The following is an 18,031-nucleotide window of genomic DNA, read 5'->3' on the forward strand; positions in this document are numbered from 1 at the left end:
CCGCATGGCCTGAACACACGCTTCCCGTTTCTCTTAAAGGGCCAGCGCACATAACTAAAATTGTTGGCAGAGCCAGAACAGCGAGTGTGATTGTTTGTCTGTATATGTAGCCCTGCGCTAGACTGGCGACCTGTCCAGGGTGTCTCTGCCTTCGTCTCAAGTCAGCTGGGATAGACTCCAACACCCCCGTGACCCTACTGAGGATTAAGAGGTGTATAGATAATGGATGGATAGATGGATAGTGAAAAATAATGTTAAAGTATCTACAATTTGGTAAAATATTAACAGGAAAAGACAAAAAGAACAAAAATAAATAAACACGCTTCACTTAAAACATCCCCTGCCTTATATATAGTGCCTCTAAGTGCAAGAAATAATAATATATACTGGACGATACACCTACAAAATGATACATCTTCACTACAATAAAAACAATCAGGTCAAGGTCATACACCAAAAAAAGGCAGATCTACATTATACACAGGTGGCGTTGGTGCAATATGCATGAAATCCTTAAGGTAGTTTCTGACATATGCTCCAGAAACAGAATCAAAAAATATTTGAAGTGCCTCACAATGACCTTGAAAATAAGGTCAAGGTCATGCACCTGAAAAAGCACATCTACATTACTAACAGGCTTACTGTGTGCAATATGAAGGAAAACCTTCAACTGGTTTCTCAGATATGCTCCGGAAACCAAAAAATATTTGAAGTGCCTCAGAATGACCTTGAAAATCAGGTCAAGGTCATACACCCAAAAAGGCACATCTACATTATGCACAGGTGGTGTGGGTGCAATATGCATGAAATACTTCAGGTAGTTTCTGACATATGCTCCAGAAACAGAATCAAAAAATATTTGAAGTGCCTCACAATGACCTTGAAAATAAGGTCAAGGTCATGCACCTGAAAAAGCACATCTACATTACTAACAGGCTTACTGTGTGCAATATGAAGGAAAACCTTCAACTGGTTTCTCAGATATGCTCCGGAAACCAAAAAATATTTGAAGTGCCTCAGAATGACCTTGAAAATCAGGTCAAGGTCATACACCCAAAAAGGCACATCTACATTATGCACAGGTGGTGTGGGTGCAATATGCATGAAATACTTCAGGTAGTTTCTGACATATGCTCCAGAAACAGAATCAAAAAATATTTGAAGTGCCTCACAATGACCTTGAAAAACAGGTCAAGGTCATGCACCTGAAAAAGCACATCTACATTACTAACAGGCTTACTGTGTGCAATATGAAGGAAAACCTTCAACTGATTTCTCAGATATGCTCCGGAAACCAAAAAATATTTGAAGTGCCTCAGAATGACCTTGAAAATCAGGTCAAGGTCATACACCCAAAAAGGCACATCTACATTATGCACAGGTGGTGTGGGTGCAATATGCATGAAATACTTCAGGTAGTTTCTCACATGTGCTCCAGAAACAGAATCAAAAAAATATTTGAAGTGCCTCACAATGACCTTGTAAATCAGGTCAAGGTCATGCACCCCAAAAGGCACATCTACATTACCAACAGGCTTAGTGTGCGCAATATGAGTGAAATCCCTCAACTAGTTTCTGAGATATGCTCCGGAAACCAAAAAATATTTGAAATGCCTCACTATGACCTTGAAAATCAGGTCAAGGTCATGCACCCCAAAAGGCACATCTATACTATATAGAGATGGCCTGGGTGCAATATGAGTGAAATCCCTCAACTAGCTTCTGAGATATGCTCCGGAAACCAAAAAATATTTGAAGTGCCTCAGTATAACCTTGAAAATCAGGTCAAGGTTATGCACCCCAAAAGGCACATCTATACTATACAGAGATGGCCTGGGTGCAATATGAATGAAATCCCTCAAGTAGTTTCTGGGATATGCTCCGGAAACGAAATGTGGACGGACGGTATGGACGGACGGACAGACGGATGGACGGACATACGGACGGACGTGTCCACGCCAATATCCCCCTCCATACCTACGGTCGGCGGGGGATAAAATCAGACTGAAATTGATAGTGAGTTGAGAATAAAGTAGCTAATCTTACATCCAGCCACTGATCCATGAGAGCATCAGCTTCACTCTCAAATGGGATGCTGCTGCAGTTTGGTATCTGACGTAGGCGAGTGTGAAGCTGCCTGCTGATGCTCCGGATCTCCTCTATGCTGTCCCCAAGGCCATTCAGTTCAACTTTGATTTCCTGGACCTTAACAACCATGCATAGACACAAACAATATCAGTAAATATACTGTACAAGCTCTGTTAGATGGTAAAGTACAAATAACCAAAGCCAGTAATATACACAAGGATCATTATGATGTCTTTGTGTTCATTTTTTAAATCAAACAGATGTGTGATATACCTTAGTGTGTAGTCTCTGCAGGTTATCTTTTCCCATGTAAGAGGCTTTATTACTGATGATGTTTTCTGCTCTCTGCAGTGTCATACTCAGCTCACCATGAAGACTCTGAAACTTCCTCAGCAGCTCTGTTACTACACAACACTGTTCCAGCCTGTGTATGATCCATAACACAACAAACACACCAACTCAACCAAGTAGGACAAATACTAGAGAGGCAGAGACATATGGTGCTAAATGATCAAACACAGAAACAGTAATGATCAAACAGGCTGTTCTTCTTTACCGTTCAGTTACAGCTTTTGTTGTCTCCTCCCAAAGATCTTCCATCTCTCTGATGTGATCTTCATCAAGGATTCCTGATTGTGAAGTTGCATCTTGTATGTACTGTACCTCAGAGAGGAGGCCAGCAAGAGAACTCTCTAACTCTGTCAAGGCACGTGTCCTGTAGACAATTAAACAATCAGGCTAATGACATTATTTAAAAAACAGGATTTGTGAAGATGAATTATTGCATAACACTTGCATAATGCTGACATCGCTACAGTGTTTTCCTAAGTGCATTAGTAGAATGCAACAGAATTTCTCTTTTTTTTTGTTTCATCTCTATTCAAGAGATCTTGTCAGTTGCAAATGAATACTGTGAAGTTCCAGGTATTTATTATTAGTCCCAAATCACATGGCTTATGACGTGTTAGCAAAAAGTCTCACATGACTCAAGGTGGCAGTCGTTGTGAAAGTGCCTGTGGAAGAATCTCAGCAATGCATTATAAGTACTTCATAAGTGGTATCATAGACCCCATCCTCTATTTAGACATCTTAACACAGATGGCTTCCTCAACTCCTTTCTCAAACTAACTATCCACTCTGATCAGAATCTGGACATTGCTGTCCTCTAATTATTTCCCCATATGCTTTAGATGCAGGTAGACTGCTGAAATTTGTTCTGAGGAGATGGCTGTCCTTTGTTTGACCAAGTGCTTGCAGAATGCTTAGTTAAATGACTAGTTCAAGAGAGGAGTAAAGGAAATCATCTCTGTTAAATAGGAACAGTCATCTCTAAACAGAGGTCCATGACATCATTCATTCAGTACTTTTGAAGCAGTCCGAATATCCCTTCCCAGACAGTTTCCCAATTATTCACACTTGGAGGCATTTGAATCTTGGGTTGTTAATGAGATACAATCAATATAATTCAGAGGTTTATATTGATTGTATATTGTCACTACTAAGGAAGAATCTCGGATGAGAGAAGGCCAGTTGCATTCTACTAAAGCACTTAGGATAGGATTTTGTTTTCTTGTTTCTTGGTTAGTTTTACTTATGCTCTTTGTTCTGTTTACATACTACTTTGACACATCACCTGTGTCAGCAAATTACTCTAGTCAATAGACACGGATCAGGCACAACATTATGACCACCTGCCTAATATTGTGTTGGTTCCCCTTTTGCTGCCAAAACAGCCCTGACCCATTGAGGCACGGACTCCACTCAACTCCTGAGGGTGTGCTGTGGTATCTTGCACCAAGGTGTTAGCAGCAGATCCTTTAAGTCTTGGAAGCTGCAAGATGGGGTCTCCATGGATTGTACTTGTTTGTCCAACACATCCCATAGATGCTCGATTGGATTGAGATCTTGGGAATGTGGAGGCCAAGTCAACACCTCAACCTCATTGTTGTGCTCCTCAAACCATTCCTGAGCCATTATTGCTTTGTGGCACAGCGCATTATCCTGAAAGAGGCCACAGCCATCAAGGAATACTGTTTCCATGAAAGGGTGTGCATGGTCTGCGACAATGTTTAGGCAGGTGGTGTGTGTCAAAGTAACATCCACATGGATAGCAGGACCCAAGGTTTCCCAGTAGAACATTGCCAAAAGCATCACATGCCTCTGCCGGCTTGCCTTCTTCCCATAGTGCATCCTGGGGCCATGTGTTGTCCAGGTAAGCGATGCACACGCACTTGGCCATACATGTGATGTAAAAGAAAGCATGATTCATCAGACCAGGACACCTTCTTCCATTGTTCCATGATCACGTGCCCATTGTTAGTTCTTTCGAGAGTGCACAGCGGTCAGCATGGACACCCTGACTGGTCTATGGCTATGCAGCCCCATATGCAACAAACTGTAATGTACTGTGTATTCTCACACCTTTCTATCAGAACCAGCATTAACTTCTTTAGCAATTTGAGCAACAGTAGCTGGTCTGTTAGATTGGACCACATGGTCCCCACGTGCATCAATGAGCCTTGGCCGCCCATGACCCTGTTGCTGGTTCACCACTGTTATTTTCTTGGACCACTTTTGATAGATACTGACCACTGCAGACCAGGAACACCCCACAAGAGCTGCACTTTTGGAGATGCTTTGACCCAGTCGTCTAGCCATCACAATTTTGGTCAGTGGTGGGCCGTCAGGGCCTGCAAGGCCTTCTCTGCTGGCCTAAAAAATGTCTAAATCACAGACTGATGTTTATTATATTTCGTCCATAAATACTTGTTAAATAATTCCAAATAGTCTGTCTGCTTCCCTTCATAGCTTTTCTTCTGGTTGTGCTGCTTCCAGACATGTATTTTCATATAAAAGCATTTAGCCAATCACATTTCATCCATTATTTGTTGCTAGGCAGGGTCAAAGTCAAAGAAATCTGCCTTGAGGCCTTCAGAATCAGTTCTGCGGGCCCTCCAGCAGAAAATAACTGTAGATTAAACTGTTGCTTCAACCAATCAGATTTTGAGTTGGCGACACCAAGGCCCTCTAGCAAGTGTACGGTGCCGTCAGCGTATTTGCACCCTTTGATTGGATCGTCAGAGAGTTTACTTGCCAGAGCTAGCGAACTGAACAGCGTCTGTTGCGAGCTGCGTGAACAGAAATTTAGTTCTGTCGATGTAATAGCGGTTTGTTCAACCCACAATGGCTGAAGGAGGAGAAGAAATAGATTTGCTTGCAGATTTATTGTCCAATCCATTTTCAAGATGGACTTTTCAAGAAAAGTTCAACATCGTAAAGAAAGGTCGAGCAATTCGAAACTAGCAAGCCTGTCACAACCGAGAAAAGGATTTGTCCGCCACTTTCAGTCCACGAACTACGAGCGGTACCCCTGGCTCACAGGCTCCTAGGAACACTGCAAGTTGTTTTGCTGGGAGTGTTTGTTGTTTGCCACTGATCGACATGGTGTTTGGAGCCACACTGGGTTTGTAAATTTGGCTTGCCTAACCAAGGCTGCAACGAGACACCAAAGCACTGCCGGACACTTACAAGCAACGGTGCTTTCCAAAACTTTTGGGGAAACCAGAGTGGATCTACAGCTGAGCGACCAAGTGCGCAGGGAAACAGAGCTCCACAACGAAAAGGTGAAGAAAAATAGGGAAATCTTAAAAAAGACTGTGTCATTTTTTGGGCAAACAGGAGCTTTGATTTCGAGGACACGATGAAAGCGCTGGATCCAAAAACAGAGGAAACTATGTGGAGCTTCTTTCTCTCATTGCAGAGAGCAACATGGATTTACATTACCACCTGTCCACTAATAAAGTGTTTAGTGGGACGTCAGGCAAAATACAAAACGACCTGATCACTGCTGTTGCTGAAGTGATGGGAGAAGAGATAAGATGCGAAGTTAAAAAAGCACCGTTTGTCTCTGTTATGGTGGATGAGACGACAAACGCCAGTAACGCAGCTCGCACTGGTCCTGCGTTACATAACGGGTACAGGTGTCAAGGAGCGAATTTATGGTGAGTAAAATGTTGCTATTTTCCGAAATAATATTGCGATTTTATGAAGTTATTATTGATGCTTTTTTATGTGTGTGGCAGCTGTCGCTGCAGGAGACTTGCACACCCCGGGTTTGTTTCTTCAGTGAAAGCATTTATCGTGGCTGCATGAGTTATCTGTCTGTGATTCAATGCCTCTTTATACTGCATTTCTGCGTAAGAAGAGGTTTTTATAGCCATAACATAGTTATTGTGGGGCAGATTGATTCAGACGGAGCACCACTGAAGGCCTAGGTGTGAAATGCACGGCCCGCCACTGATTTTGGTCAGTCAAACTCGCTCAAATCCTTACACTTGCCAGTTTTCTCTGCTTCTAACACATCAACTTTGAGGAGAAAATATTCACTTGCTATCTAATATATTTTCCCTGCTTCTAACACATCAACTTTGAGGAGAAAATATTCACTTGCTGTCTAATATATCCAACCCACTAACAGGTGCCATGATGAAGAGATAATCATTGTTATTCACCTCTTCTGTCAGTGGTCATAGTGTTATGCCTGATGGGTATATACAGTGGAATGAAAAAGTTTGGGCACCCCTGATAATTTTGAAGATTTTCCTTTACAAATCACTGGTTGTTCGGATCAGCAATTTCAGTTAAATATATCATATAGTAGACGAACACAGTGATATTTGAGAAGTGAAATGAACTTTATAGCATTTACAGAAAGTGTGCAAAAATTATTTAAACAAAAATAGGCAGGTGCATAAATTTGGGCACCTTTATTGTTTTATTGATTTGAATACCTTTGCCACTAATTATTGGAACACAAAATTTGTTTGGTAAGCTCATTCACCCTTGACCTACATACACAGGTGAAGCCAATCATGAGAAAGGGTATTTAAGGTGGCCAATTGCAAGTTGTTCTCTTTGCATCTTCTCTGAAGAGTGGCAACATGGGAGCCTCAAAACAACTGTCAAATGACCTGAAACCAAAGATTGTTGAACATCATGGTTTAGGGGAAGGATACAAAAAGCTAGCTCAGCGATTTCAGCTGTCAGTTTCTACTGTGAGGAACATAGTGAGGAAATGGAAGACCACAGGCACAGTTCTAGTTAAGGACCGGAGTGGCAGGCCAAGAAAAATCTCAGATAAGCAGAGGTGAAGGATGGTGAGAACAGTCAAACTCAACCCACAGACCAGCTCCAAAGACCTACAACATGATCTTGTTGCAGATGGTGTCACTGTGCATCGTTCAACTGTTCAGCGCACTTTGCACAAGGGGATGCTGATGAGTAATGCAGAAGAAGCCTTTTCTGTGCACATGAGGTATGCTGAAGCACATTTGGAGAAGCCAGCTTCATTTTAGAATAAGGTGCTGTGGACTGATGAAACTAAAATTGAGTTATTTGGACATAACAAGGGGCGGTATGCATGGCGGATGAAGAACACAGCATTCCAAGACAAACACTTGCTACCCACAGTAAAATTTGGTCTTGGTTCCATCATGCTGTGGGACTGTGGGGCCAGTGCAGGTACTGGCAATCTTGTTAAAGTTGAAGGTCGAATGGATTCCAGTCAGTATCAACAGATTCTTGCGAACAATGTTCAAGAATCAGTGACAAAGTTGAAGTTGTGCTGAGCTGGATACTTCAACAAGACAACGACCCTAAACACTGCTCAAATTCTACTAAGGCATTCATGAAGAGGAACAATTACAACGTTCTGGAATGGCCATCTCAGTCCCCAGACCTGAATATTATTGAAAATCTGTGGTGTGATTTAAAGCGGGCTGTCCTTGCTTGGAAACCATCAAACCTGACTGAACTGGAGATGTTTTGTAAAGAAGAATGGTCAAAAATGCTTTCAACCAGAATAGAGACCCACATTGAAAGCTATAGGAAGCGTTTAGAGGCCGTTATTTCTGCAAAAGGAGGATCTACTAAATATTGATGTAATTTTTCTGTTGGAGTGCCCAAATTTATGTACCTGCCTACTTATGTTTAAATAATTATTGCACACTTTCTGTAAATCCTATAAAGTTCATTTCACTTCTCAAATATCACTGTGTCTGTCTGCTAAATGATATATTTAACTGAAATTGCTGATCCAAACAACCAGTGATTTATAAAGGAAAATCTTCAAAATTATCAGGAGTGTCCAAACTTTTTCATTCCACTGTACTAGTATAATCCTGCTGATTTTTTTCCCAGTTGCCATTTTGTCATTGTACTGTCCATGGTCAAGCTTTTGAGCCATTCTTTGTGTTATTATGTGATTCTCCGTGTATGACTGCTGTCTGTTCCTGTTTCATGTTTTTGGCTGAATATCTATAAGTCTTTATGAATCATGTACTTTAGGATTTTTGAAACATCTCTCATTTTTGCCTTTCTGCCTACTCTGGCCTGGTTGCCTTGCTGACCGCTTATATGTGTTTAATCCCTGCTTTATTCATTAAACCTTGGATTTTAGACTCTCATGTTTTGTCTGATCCCTGAATTTGAGTCAGTTATTTGCCCCAGGTCATTATACACACAATACCAGATATACAGTACAATTTCCATTTGTATATGAAGTGAAATTGTGATTCATCATAAAATGGAATTAAGTATTTAGAGTTGTATGTGCATTAAGAGTCATACTGTTAAAGGTTTTACTGTTTTGATTTTGATATTTTCATATCTTCTTAAAGTAAAAATACAAAAAACATGACTTCTCAAAAACATGTAACTGATATGTCTCCTAGTGTAAGCATCACATACAATACTAGCATGCTCTGTGTTGAAAGTTTTTTTTTTTCCACTTGCTCAGGAGAAAAACGTGAAGATTCAACAGATTATATGAGTAAGTGTTTTGCTTTCATATACTCTATGTCTTCACATGTATGTCAACAGTCAATTCTGCTAAAACAATGCTTTAAAAGATTGATGAGTCAACCCCAAGTAAAGTTTAAAAAGCTTTCTTCCCTGAATGTTATACTTCTACTAGGCATGTGCACAGTTTGACAACACGGTGCCTGACTTAGTGCAACAACACGATTGACTGGATGTATCCCAGTTTGACTGCTACAAAGAAAATACCGGTAATTGGCTCATGAAGAGATGTGTAATACATTACCATCTCTGCCATCATGGAATTATCCAAGATTTTGAAATTGGTGAGTGTCAATTATGTTATGTCTGTGGTTACACTGAATACAGATGCATGACTGAAGCTAGTTAAGTGTTGTACCTCTGTTGCAGAGCAGGTAGACTAGGCTCCTGGAGCCTCAGCTGCTCAGCTGTAGTCTTCATCTCCCTCATTGCTGCAAGCAAGGCAGTTCTCCTCTGGACCAAACTCTGCTTCTCTTCTCCCTCTTTCTTAATCTGGCTGCTTCTTTGTCTTGGTCTCTGTTCCTTGGTTCTTAAAGTATTGTCAGGTTTCATTGTTTGAGCTTCCTCTCGTTGTGTCTTTATGTAGTTCTCTCCTTCCAACCTACTCCTTTTAGGCTCCAGTGCCAACTCATTTTCTGTCCCACTTGGTGTGGAATACTCCTGTGCCCTGCTTTGCTTTGGAAAATTATTCCCAATTTTCATCACACAAATCTCCACAGGATTCAGCTTCTCATGTTCCAGTATTTTTACCTTTTCCAGAAAAAAAAGTTCTTCCTCTCTTTGTTTTTTACTGGCTATCACCATTTTTTTCTCCATCTCCACAACACATTTAGACATGGATTTCACCACATCCTGACATGTCACATTAGTACCATCCATGGTCAGAGTCATGCCCACTGCATTTAAACTACTGTCAACACTATCAGATTGTTTCATAGCAGCCTGCAACCTCTGCATTGCTGCCTGCCAAGAATGTCTACCCTGCTCCCAGTTGGCCTCATTTTTCTGCCTGTTCGGATCCTGGTTTGCCAGCAGGGTTGGGATCTCAGCCTTGACTTCTCTCACTGTGGCCAGGAAGTGATCCAGAGCCTCAGCAACTGACTGAACTTTCCCCAGCTGCTGTCTGAGCTGCTTGAGATGATGGACACTGCAGTGGAGTGCCTGGCAGATGGGTGACAGGGATGTGGCTTCTGGCCTTTGTCTTTCCTCTTCAATGCTTTGTTCTGATACCTTCCTGATTTCAGCCTGCAGTCTGTCATCTATCTCCTGGAAAACATCAATATTAATGTGCAACTGTTTCATTCTTTATATTATAACTACTACTTTTTTAACACATAGATATGTTGTACCTTTAAGTCAGATAACATTGTAGAATCTGCCAAGGTCAAATGGGAGATGTCCACTGACTTTCCGATGATCAAGTTCAGCTTTTCTGTGATCAGTGTCTTCTGATCAGCTGCAGACTCCATCAGGGCAGCAGTGTTCTCCAGAGATGACATTCTGCCCCAAACACAAAAGAAGAAGCAGAACTTAACAATTTTGGGCTTGATGAAATTATATTGCACACTGATTTATTTCATTTTGGTAGGTTTACACAAAATAACAATGCAGTTTACAAAAAGTAGAATGCATACATACAACCACATAGCCTAATATGTACCAAATGATCTGTTGTAGCAATTATTTAGTGGTTTTAACTTAAATTTAAAAGCCTGAACAAGAATGGCAACTGCAAGTTAGTGACAGCAGATTCTCTATACACAATATTGTATATCTACAGTATTTATATAAATGCTCTGTTTTTTAAAATTTGTATTGTATTTTAAACTAAAGTCCCATTCACTCCTTCCTGTTAATCTGACAGCCTCTGAATGTGGTAGCTTCATGTCTGAATGAAAACCCTAGTCACTGTTCAATACAAGTTCCAATGGAAATCTTAAAATGTCTTACCTAATAACATGTTCGTATGACAACATGGCAACGCAGCACAACAAGTCTCAACTTCACATTGCCACATTAAAAACACACAAGTAGAGTGCTTCAAGTTATGTGAAATGTTTTAGGAAAGTGTTTTCCACATTTGAGCACCAACAATGGTCCAAAAACATCACAGAGAGCAAAATACACAGTTTGTATACCGAAATCACAACACACATTATTCATTTCCCCACAATTTCACATCTATTACCAACTGAATTGTCCTTGAAGACTTATTGCCATGAAGGTCAGAATCTGTTTGTAGGAATCTTTAATCTAAAGAGCTTCATGAGTGTCTGCAAAGTGAGAGAGCTGCAATCATTTACACACCAAAAGCAGTAACTTCATCACTCATCTGAAATTATAAATTATCCTCAACATGAAGACAGGATCAATCAGGATCTACACACGTGGACAAAATTGTTGGTACCCCTCAGTTAAAGAAGGAAAAACCCACAATTCTCACTGAAATCACTTGAAACTCACAAAAGTAACAATAAATAAAAATTTATTGAAAATTAAATAATCAAAAACAGCCATTACTTTTGAATTGTTGATTAACATAATTATTTAAAAAAATAAACTAATGAAACAGGCCTGGACAAAAATGATGGTACCTCTATAAAAGATTGAAAACTATTTGACCAGAGTGACATGATTAACTCAGGTGTGTCATTTAATTGACATCACAGGTGTTTCCAAACTCATAATCAGTCAGTCTGCCTATTTAAAGGGAGACAAGTAGTCACCCTGCTGTTTGGTGAAAAGGTGTGTACCACACTGAACATGGACAACAGAAAGCGAAGGAGAGAATTGTCCCAGGACATCCGAAAAAAAAATTATAGACAAACATCTTAAAGGTAAAGGCTATAAGACCATCTCTAAACAGCTTGAAGTTCCTGTGACAACAGTGGCTCATATTATTCAGAAGTTCAAGACCCACGGGACAGTAGCCAACCTCCCTGGACGTGGCCGCAAGAGGAAAATTGATGACAAATTGAAGAGACGGATGGTTCGAATTGTATCCAAAGAGCCCAGAGCAACCTCCAAAGAAATTAAAGGTGAACTCCAAGGCCAAGGTACATCAGTGTCAGATCGCACCATTCGTCGTTGTTTGAGCCAAAGTGGACTTCATGGGAGACGACCAAGGAGGACACCACTGCTGAAAAAAACTCATAAAAAAGCCAGACTGGAATTTGCAAAAATGCATGTTGACAAGCCACAAAGCTTCTGGGAGAATGTCCTTTGGACAGATGAGACCAAACTGGAGCTTTTTGGTAAGGCACATCAACTCTATGTTCATAGACTCAAAAACCAAGCATACGAAGAAAAGAACACTGTCCCTACGGTGAAACATGGAGGAGGCTCAGTAATGTTTTGGGGCTGCTTTGCTGCATCTGGCACAGGGTGTCTTGAAAGTGTGCAAGGTACGATGAAATCTGAAGACTATCAAGGCATTCTGGAGAGAAATGTGCTGCCTAGTGTCAGAAAGCTTGGTCTCAGTCGCAGGTCATGGGTCTTCCAACAGGACAACGATCCAAAACACACAGCCAAAAACACCCAAGAATGGCTGAGAGAAAAGCGTTGGACTATTCTAAAGTGGCCTTCTATGAGCCCAGATCTGAATCCCATTGAACATATGTGGAAGGAGCTGAAACATGCCATTTGGAGAAGACACCCATCAAACCTGAGACAACTGGAGCTGTTTGCTCATGAGGAGTGGGCCAAAATACCTGTTGACAGCTGCAGAACGCTCATTGACAAATACAGAAATCGTTTAATTGCAGTGATTGCCTCAAAAGGTTGTGCAACAAAATATTAAGTTATGGGTACCATCATTTTTGTCCAGCCCTATTTCATTAGTTTTTTTTTTTCAATAATTATGTTAATCAACAATTCAAAAGTGATGGCTGATTTTGATGATTTAATTTTCAATAAATTTTTATTTATTGTTACTTTTGTGAGTTTCAAGTGATTTCTGTGAGAATTGTGGGTTTTTCCTTCTTTAACTGAGGGGTACCAACAATTTTGTCCACGTGTGTAACAGCAGGTCTCAGTGTGAACTTTTCTTAACCTCAGTCAAGTGAGATGTTTTTTTTTCTGTCATGGCAGGTCTATTTATCAGAAAATCTTTCACTTTCACAGTCTTAGAGCAGGATACTTGTAGCAATAGCACTGCTGTGCTCATGCATGTTCCCCATAACTTCATGTAGAATAAAGCCTAATCATCAAGTATCAAGTAACTCCCAAGTGTGGCGATACAGAGTTTAGTAACAATGTAAACACATTTTTAGCTGCTGTACTTAGTTACTTGAATAGTTTGATAAGCTGATATTTAGATTTAATCCTTTGTTTATTATTTCATGATTTTGCATCACTTCATGTACTGTCAAGTGCCGTGTCTACTCTCTCCATCACTGTGGTGGGTATATTTGAGTGAAGTCATGAGGAACATTACCAGAAAAGTGACCTATGTCTGAATAACAGAATGCAATTACTTTATGAAGCTCCAGTGTTACAGATCCCCTATCTTAAAAAAGGGCTTATTTGGAATCACAAATCTCAGTATACTAAACACATACTGAAACACCTTCTTGATTTCTTGTGAATAGATGTTAAAATGCTGAGGAGGACTTTCTGTAACTAGAGCAAAGATTTACACATTGTTTTAATATAATGTATTCTGAGATTGAATGACTAAATGGGAGCCAAACACGACATAAAATGTGTGACATCGAGTTAATCTCATCAGCATATTTGTATTATACATACTGTCAATTCCTCTTCAAAAGTAATGTGGAGTAAAGCTGATCTGAGATATTCATCCATACCTCTCCAGTACTTCCTGTTCAGAAAGCTGCTCTTGCTGTGGTGGAACTGTCTCTGGGATGACGGTGAATTCAGCTTTCTGTTTTTTCTCCACAGTGTTGCTCCTGACAAGTGCCTGATAGATGGGAGAGTTGAAGAGGCCAGTCCAGCAAAGGGAAGGGGGAAAGACAGAGTGGTGAGCCTATCCAATTACTTAGGATTAGTGCCCTACAGCTGGTGCTGTGGCTTGTACAGGTCAGGCACAGTTAGGAAAACCACTGAGTTTGTGTTAAGAAGGCTGCTTTAAATGCAATGTACAAAGTATTTTCTTTATACTACAAGCTATATCATAGGGTTTGTTTGAATTACCATTTCACAGGAATGGTAATTCAATGCAAAGCCTGTCTCATATCATTAAATCAAAGTTGCACAAGGACAATATTAAGGAAAGAAAACTAAAGAAAAACACTTGTATACATAGAGCAAGGAGATGGAAACATGTACACTGATGCCTTTGGCCTTCTCTCAGAATGCTCTCTCTCAGAACTATCCAGAAGCATGGATGTCCAGGATTTTAGCTAAATAGGTTGCATCCAAGCCTTGACTTTAAGTTAAAACACTTGACATGTGTCTTGTAGTTTGAATGCAGAGAAAAGATGTAGTCTGCTGTTAAACTGTCTCACTTGCCCAAATTATGATCTGCTGTACAGACACTTTGGTGAGCCATATTTAAACTGAAGATTATAAATTGTATGAAAGGCAATGACATACTCTTCATACCTGAATATGTGATTGGGTTTGTTGACTGCTCTCTGTGACGTGCAGTAGACGAGCTTTAAGCAGCTGCTGTTTAGCTTTGAGTGAAGGCTTTTGAGTTTTCTTTCCCACACAATCTCTACTTTGACTAGAGTGGTGCTGAGCCTCTGCTGGGTCGTCCCGGACATTTAGTTGGAGGATCTCACCATCACCATGAAGTTGTGCTGACACAGCAGTAACCAGCTCTTGTTGTTGGCTGTCCACACTTTGTTCCTGTGGGGGACTGTTGCTCGACTGTGTGTCATCCGACACGTCAGTCGGTCTCAGTGGGGTGTTTGCCCTGAGCTGCTGTCCCCTGCTGAGATAAGAAATGTTTATCAGGGGGAAATCAGGGTTAGAACCGCTTGGTCCGACAGGAATCTACATTAAGATTAATAGGCTGAGAGCATTGCAGAGTGACAATGATTAATTAAAAAAAAAGCTGTCTGCTTCAATTAAATACATTTCATTTGCTTCCATGAACTGAAACTAAGGGTAAACTAAGGGTAAACTACGGGCTCTAAGGGTAACTTCTAAAGCAACAAACTTCTCTTATAATTCTGTCTAATTCAGCAAAATGAAATGGCAAAAATTAATTCTGATGTTTTTCTGAACCCTCTGAACTCTGAAACAGTTTCTCTGTGTTTTTGTTTTTGTTTGGTTATTTTGCTCCTGTCACATTTTTCCTCACTGTAAGCTAATTTTTACCTGCAATATAAAGTTCTGCACCTCTTTAAAAATAGCACGCCACGGCTGGAAGGAGAGAGAATTCAGAAATGTCTTTTGTACAATATGACACAGTTATGATGCCATATGTCAGTTCTTTGATCATTTGCATAACAAAAAATTTAAAAAAAAAACATCTGGAACCAAATTGTACAACATTTTTCTGAGTGTCCTCAGGTCTGGCCAGTACTGGAACAAAATGTTGGTTCCACATGCTATGGATATTTAATTATTTACATTTCACAAACTGGTTGTTTTTCACCCTACTCTGCATTTAAACCATAAAAAATATTTTATCAAGCTGTATGTATCTTCTAACAACTTGTCGACAACTTACTCCTCTGTTTTTAAGCCTCGCTGCATTTATTTTATTGATCTCTGTGGAAACACAACCTGTAGCTTGAATAGTCTCCTAATTTCTGTCATGTGATTGTTAGCCACATCTGAGAATATGTCCTAGCTTTCCACTTATGCTGATGAGCATGAATTTTGTGTGTCAACAGGATCTGGTACAAACAGTTTATTATTGCAATTTTTTACACAAGGAATGTAGAATTCAGTCATTTTGATAAAATGCTATAATTTTAAGGTCAGATTTGTTAAATTTTCCAGACAAAACAGCACATAGCACATGATTTCAGTGATTATTGGAAAATTGGAAATTCAACAGTTCTTTCTGTTCTGTCTTGGGGTGATAAATGATGTCATTCTGAGGATTTTTTAAAAAGAAGATATGCCTTTCAAACCCACCAGACAATTATGGGATTCAGAGTGATATTTTGTATCTGCTAATGAATAGCATTAGCATGCCAGAAACATATATACAAACAATTTGCTTTGTGACACCTAATTGTTTAAATAAATTGAGCATGTAGCTAAAATATCAACTGAAAGTAACTTTTTGGAAAAAGATATGGTAAAGAGTTTTCACAAAACAAAAATCAACGTTTAATGGGAGGGTCAATTCAAGAACTTCCATAATTGTTAGATATTGTTTGATGAAACAAAGAATTAAAAATGTTTTTGGATAGTATATGACATCTGTCAAAATAACTCTTCTCCTGTAAAGAATTTGGAAAAACACACTAAAAAAATGTAGTTGTAAAAAACAACAATTTCATTTCCTTATAAAACCCTAAGATTTACTAATAAACACAAATCTGAGAAAAGGTTTAAAAGTGAAGAAACGGTATGCATAGATGTTGCTTTACAGTTTCAACACATATATAAGAAAATGCAGATCTTAACATTGTCTTACCTGTCAGCTGGGAGTGCTGTGTCACTGGGTTGTGTTTCCTGCACTTCATCTGACTCTATCAGCTGATCTGTAGCGAGGCTCAAGGATTTCCTTAGCGTCAGTGTTTCATACAGCTCTCTAAGTGATTCAACACCCTCCTCAACAGATGCATCTCCCTCAGTGACAGCCTGCAAGCAAGATGAACTACTGAGAGACTGGAAACAAATATCTTTGATCTTCTGTCACACAGCTCCCACACAGCAGTCAAATGCTAATGCCATGTTACAGTTATGCAGGTACCTGATGCTGCAAAAAATTATGGTCAGTCTGGTCATTAGCTTCACGGAGAGAGTTAGTATGCATTCCACACTGCAGAACTGAAAATGGCGGGTTCCCTTCTCTGATCTTAGACCACAAGATGGGAACAAAGGCAGCCATTTCTCTGCGTACATCCTAAATGTGACACAAACAAGCAGAGACATACTTTGGGGAGATGGGTATGGAAGGTTTGTAAGAAATAAAATAGTTTTGTCACACTGCGATGATATAAAGGTTTGTTAAAAATTGAATTTAGTTTGGACACACAATTTTTTTTCTCAGAAATTGCAAGTAAATGAGTAAAACACAACCTGGAAGTATTTCACCTAGTACTGTATACTTCCACTATATAAAAATACCCTTGTCACAGTGAGACTGATGGCAAAAACAAAAATGTAAACAATATTTTCTGTGTAGTAATTCCTCAGTACCTCATCTCACTTGTGTGCAATACCCTCCACATTGTATATGTAAATATATATATAAATGTGTGTGCGTGTGCATATATATGTACATGTTTATGGACAACTGACAATTGAAGCATTTTATCTCAGTTGCAGCATCTTGTCCTCTTTCTTTTTTTTGTATTTATCCTTCATATCACTCTTGTGGAGTGTCTTTATTAATTCTATTTTTGACAGCTGTGTTGTCTGGTTTTTAACTCGACTTTGAAGAAAGCCCTGCACAAGAATTTCTATTTGCCTAAACTGTCTGTTTATGTGTACAAATGGCAAATAAAGGAATTTGAATCTAGAATCTTAAAATCTTTGTTTTATGATTATGGTGAAAGAACTGATGCAAAACAATGTTCATCACCCCATAAATACAGGAATATAAAGATTCAATGGGAAACACAATGTTTAAGAAAATCTATTTCTTTTTAAGCTCCACTTGGCAGAATCAAAATAATCAAGTTTTAGGTACTGATTTTGGACTAAAATATATGGTAATTCTGCAAAACAGGGACTTTTCTTAGGTGTGTCTTTGAACTCCTTTGGTGTTTGGTTGAAACTTTTATATTAAAACTCAGTGAAAACTTTGGCTAATCCTTTGCTAATCGATTGATCAGTCCTTAATACATTCTGTGTCTAATTTCTGACATACCTCCCACTGCTTACTGACTGAGTCAGAGAGGTGCATCAAGTCCTGGAGCTGGGGCCCAGAGCAGAAGGCCCCAAAACCTTCAGCAGCACCCAGGAACTCTTCAAGCATGGAAGGCTGCAG

The 18,031-nt window shown here is 39.7% G+C and overlaps 1 protein-coding gene and 1 long non-coding RNA gene across 2 annotated transcripts in view; both read right to left on the reverse strand.

Annotated features, from left to right (window-relative positions):
* Positions 1–10,445, reverse strand: part of LOC110956071 (nesprin-2-like) — a 48,199-nt gene extending 37,754 nt beyond the window's left edge. The window contains exons 1-5 of the mRNA XM_022201341.2: positions 10,296–10,445; positions 9,305–10,212; positions 2,645–2,803; positions 2,362–2,512; positions 2,047–2,205 (exon numbers count right to left, since the gene is read on the reverse strand). Of these exons, the coding sequence (XP_022057033.2) occupies positions 2,047–2,205; positions 2,362–2,512; positions 2,645–2,803; positions 9,305–10,212; positions 10,296–10,445 (1,527 nt within the window). The remainder of the gene's footprint in view (positions 1–2,046; positions 2,206–2,361; positions 2,513–2,644; positions 2,804–9,304; positions 10,213–10,295) is intronic.
* Positions 10,446–13,764: 3,319 nt separating this feature from the next.
* On the reverse strand, positions 13,765–16,938 carry LOC127537761 (uncharacterized). The gene is made up of 4 exons (XR_007947585.1): positions 16,790–16,938; positions 16,511–16,677; positions 14,512–14,845; positions 13,765–13,867 (listed from the first exon to the last, which is right to left on the reverse strand). It is a non-coding gene; the product is annotated as an uncharacterized LOC127537761 (long non-coding RNA).
* Between the last annotated feature and the right edge of the window lie 1,093 nt (positions 16,939–18,031).

The sequence above is a fragment of the Acanthochromis polyacanthus genome, chromosome 16 (genome assembly GCF_021347895.1).
Source record: "Acanthochromis polyacanthus isolate Apoly-LR-REF ecotype Palm Island chromosome 16, KAUST_Apoly_ChrSc, whole genome shotgun sequence".
Lineage (NCBI taxonomy): Eukaryota > Metazoa > Chordata > Actinopteri > Pomacentridae > Acanthochromis > Acanthochromis polyacanthus.